This window comes from Ranitomeya variabilis, chromosome 4 (genome assembly GCF_051348905.1).
Source record: "Ranitomeya variabilis isolate aRanVar5 chromosome 4, aRanVar5.hap1, whole genome shotgun sequence".
Classification (NCBI taxonomy): domain Eukaryota; kingdom Metazoa; phylum Chordata; class Amphibia; order Anura; family Dendrobatidae; genus Ranitomeya; species Ranitomeya variabilis.
In genome coordinates this window covers 706,315,701-706,320,107 of record NC_135235.1, presented here as the reverse complement: position 1 = coordinate 706,320,107, position 4,407 = coordinate 706,315,701, and the positions used below count along the sequence as shown (strand labels likewise).

Sequence of the window (4,407 nt, the reverse complement as noted above, 5' to 3'; positions counted from 1 at the left end):
GGCTTACAAATACTGATGTAAAATACTGACCAAATACTGCTAGTGTGATGGCAGCCTTAGGTTGTTAGTGGTAAGGTTGTTGACATCATTGATTCTGTTCTGCAGTATCTGTTAGACGCCGCAGACTGAAGAGACGATGGATGTTTAATACAAAACAGATCTATACTCATCAAGTCAGGTGTCAGAAATAGTGAATTCATGATGCACATATAACAGCCTCATGAATTCACTGTTTCTGACACATGTCCAGGTGAGCATAGATATGCCTTGTATGACCGCCATCGTCCCTTCACTTTGTGTAAAATAGATTACATACACAGAAGAGAAAATGTAGGTTGTATAAGGCAGTTCTCTACTCACCAGGTCAGGTGTCCTAATTAGTTTTTGGACACATGACCTGTTAAGTATAGTTCTGCATTGTATTGCCGCCATTTTCTCTTCAGTCTGCAACACTAGCCACCGACTAAGCAGAAGGAAGAGATTATGGAGAAAATACAAGTATAAATTTTTTGGCCCACCTCATATCTCTATACTAAAGACACACAAAGCTGCAGTGTTGTACTTGCTCACTACTGGAGCTATGAGGTGACCAAGAAATAAATTGTGCGGCGCAGTGTTTTATTTGGCGCACGGTGTGTATTGCCGGTGGCGAAAGACACAATTAACCACACATAGTTGGGGGCAAAAATCAGTAGGATTTATTTTATAACAACCAAAATATTTATTTAACTGCGCCTGCTTGGGGTAGAGTGACGTAAATGGGGGGTGTGTAGCTGTGAGGCCTGGCTAAGTGTGGACGATGCAGGGGTGGCAGGAGAAGGGGCAATTAAACTAGTGGGGTCTGGTAGTTCGGGGATGGGGCTTGACACACAAGAGGCCTGAGACGCACTGGAAGGGTGAGACAAACCTGACATTACAGACACACTGGGAGGTGAGGGGGGAGGAATACTGAGAGTACGCAGTTTTTTATTCATTTTCCCTTTCTGGGATCTACGTGGTCTGGGAAGCCTCGGTTGGCTCATTTGTAGCGGCATGGTCGTGGTGGGTGACCTGTCAGGGTCCAGCTGCACTGTGCTTGCAGAGCGTGCAGACATGCCAGAGTCCATAGTGCTCGTAGAGCGTGCAGCCATGCCAGAGTCCATAGTGCTCGTAGAGCGTGCAGCCATGCCAAAATCCATAGTACTCGTAGAGCGGAAGGCCATGCCAGGGTCCATTGTGCTCGTAGAGCGGGCAGCCATATCAGAGTCCATAGTGCTCATAGAGCGGAAGGCCATGCCTGGGTCCTGCTGCATCGTGGTGGTGGTGGAACGGAAGGCCATGCCAGGGTCCTGCTGCTGCATGGTGGTGTCAGTTGAGGAGGTCCAAGCAGGAGCAGCAGTTGTCATGGTGGTAGCGGAGGGCTGTCCAACAGCACTCGGCAGGGTGGTGGTGCTGTAGTGGTGTCCGGCAGTGCTTGGAATGGAGGTGGCCGCACAGTGGTATGCAGCAGAGGTCGGCATTGAGGTAAAGCGTGAAAGTGTAGGCACAGGTGGATATGCCGCCACTGTCTGCTGAATATACCGACTCTGCTGCATAGCCTGCACGTAAGCAGCATTGCAGGCCTGCATGACACTCAGCTGGAGATCAGGAGTAAGGTGTTCCGACATGCCCTGCTCAATTTGGTTAAAAAAATGATGTGCTGGCCTCTGGAGGTCGGCTTTTACTTGGTCAAGGCTTTTGGTGACCTCCTGGATACGTGCATTTATATGGCTAATGGCAGTATACAGTTGGTCACCCAAAGCCTTGAGTCCATCGTGAAAACCGAGCTCAAGTGCAAAAACTCGGGGATGAGTGACCTGTCCGATACCCTCTGCTGCTGCCGGGAGGAGCCCCAAAAAAAAAGGGTCAGAGGCAGAGGACTGGGAAAGGAGAACACCTGATGGACCAGCTTCCTGGTCTCCAGTTAGTGTGGCAGGCCGACTTGCTGCAGTGCTGCTGGATGGCTGGGACAGGTCTGTGGCTGTCTGATGAAGGACCGCTCCAGAACCTGGGTCAACGGTGCTGCTCCATGTGCTGTGAAAAAAGGAAAAAAAAATTTATACCAAAAACTTAAAAAACGCCAACTCCTGTTGAATAGAAACATACAGGTTATGGCAATACAAAACAATCTAATACACCGAAAAAATACTTACGTTCTCTGGGCAAGGACCGGTCTTTAAAATGCCAGAATGCGGTGGTATTTAAACTTTCGGATCCTTGCTCCAGAACCATTGGGAACATGGATCTCTTGACGCAGGTCCTTGTTGAAGCCGTCCTCCATCGAACACCAACGAGTTTTGACTTTGAGCACTGTTGAAAAAAAACAAAAAATAATGGTTAGACAATGGACTTTTGGCTGCGCTCACACAACTGTGTGTGATGAGAGACACTCCTGAGTCTCACCCTTCCGCTGACTCGCCGGGATAATAGCAGCCATGACTTCAGATCTTCCGAGGTTGCTACCCCACCTGTGACACGCACTCAGAGAGGAGGTAACGACAAGCGTAGGAAGATACACGTTCAATATAGAATCACCGCACTCATGCAATGGAAAAGGTATGCTTCAGGTGAATATTTATTAACAGTGATGAGTAAAGCGACCTTTTCCACTGTATGAGTGCAGTGATTCTATATTGAACTTGTATCTATGGGGCCAATGGTCCCTTTCCACTAGCACCATATACCCATATTGTCTTGTTGAGTGCTAACCATTGATATATACTAAGCGTAGGAAGATGAGTCTATTCAGCCTATACAAGACCAGTTAATCCGAGGCTCACAACCTGGCTTCATGTTCCAGGGTTGGTTACTCCACCTGTAGCACGCACACAGAGACGAAGGAACAGCAAGTGTAGGAAGATGACAGTCCAATGAGTCCATACAAGGTACAAGGCCAGTTGGTCCGAGGATCAAAACCTGGCTTCATCTTCCAGGGGCGACTGCTCCACCTGTGGAACGCACACAGAGAGGAGGGAACAACAAGTATAAGAAGATGACAGTCCATACAAGGTCAGTTGATCCGAGGATCACAACCTGGCTTCTCCAAACTTATCCATGGTTCAGCGATGGTCAATGGAGCAGATCTGTATTCTTCCAACCGAGGCTGAAAACCCCTAGGTTGTTTCCTATAGAATGATAGATCCGAGACACTCGTGATCGAGCCATAATGTGAAATGGCTGCCGTCTTGTCTCTGGTCCTTTTGGGATGTATGAATGTCTTGGCAGAATCTCTCTGGCTGTTTCTCTCAGTCTCTCTATACAAAGGCATGTAACCTATGTTTAGACTTAATAAGTGTCCCTCATTCAGTATTTACATAAAGGGTAAGAATGGAGACAAGATCAAGTAGGATTACTTGATTATTTTAACTATTTGTATAGTTTTTCCCTCTCTGCTTTAAAAGTCAACAAACTGGCTAAATAATAAACTGCATAATTAGCATATCAGCGAACATCAGTAGTGGTTAACGATAAGTGCACAATAAAAGTTGATATTACAGGCTTAAACAAACAAAAGTGTTTTCTTGACCAACCAGAAATCAACACAAAGTAAACCTGTCACCATGAAAATGCAGTCTAATCTTCAGGCACCATGTTATAGAGCAGGAGGATCCGAGTAGATTGATGTTATGACCCCAATGGCGAGGGTCTCAGAGGAACGTGGAAGTCTGCAGAATACAAAAATCCAGCTCATAGGGCAGTGGTAACTGGGTTGACCATATATCTACTCCTAACGCCAACACTAGAAGTAGCCGGGGATCATTCCTACGTTGATTCTAGATGACACGCGCCAGCCGGAGAATCTAGCTACCCCTAGTAGAGGAAAACAAAGACCTTTCTTACCTCCAGAGAAGGGGACCCCAAAGCTGGATAGAAGCCCCCCACAAATAATGACGGTGAGGTAAGAGGAAATGACAAACACAGAAATGAACCAGCTTTAGCACAGAGAGGCCCGCTTACTGATAGCAGAATAAAGAAAGGTAACTTATATGGTCAACAAAAACCCTATCAAAATCCACACTGGAAATTCAAGAACCCCCGAACCGTCTAACGGTCCGGGGGGGAGAACACCAGCCCCCTTAGAGCTTCCAGCAAAGGTCAGGATATAGATTTGGAACAAGCTGGACAAAAATACAAAACCAAAACAAATAGCAAAAAGCAAAAGGCAGACTTAGCTGATATAACTGGAACCAGGATCAGTAGACAAGAGCACAGCAGACTAGCTCTGATAACTACGTTGCCAGGCATAGAACTGAAGGTCCAGGGAGCTTATATAGCAACACCCCTAACTAACGACCCAGGTGCGGATAAAAGGAATGACAGAAAAACCAGAGTCAAAAAACTAGTAACCACTAGAGGGAGCAAAAAGCAAATTCACAACAGTACCCCCCC

At 46.7% G+C, this 4,407-nt stretch overlaps 1 protein-coding gene across 1 annotated transcript; it reads right to left on the bottom strand.

Moving 5' to 3' along the window:
* Positions 1-621: 621 nt before the first annotated feature.
* On the bottom strand, positions 622-3,635 carry LOC143766537 (uncharacterized). The gene is made up of 2 exons (XM_077254300.1): positions 2,172-3,635; positions 622-2,052 (listed from the first exon to the last, which is right to left on the bottom strand). The coding sequence occupies exon 2, from the start codon at positions 1,644-1,646 to the stop codon at positions 726-728; it is 921 nt and encodes a 306-aa protein (XP_077110415.1). The 5' UTR covers positions 1,647-2,052; positions 2,172-3,635; the 3' UTR covers positions 622-725.
* Between the last annotated feature and the right edge of the window lie 772 nt (positions 3,636-4,407).

What these genes read in the sequence shown, in the direction of transcription:
- LOC143766537 (XM_077254300.1), bottom strand. Translation starts at nt 1,646, where the DNA reads ATGTCGGAACACCTTACTCCTGATCTCCAGCTGAGTGTCATGCAGGCC.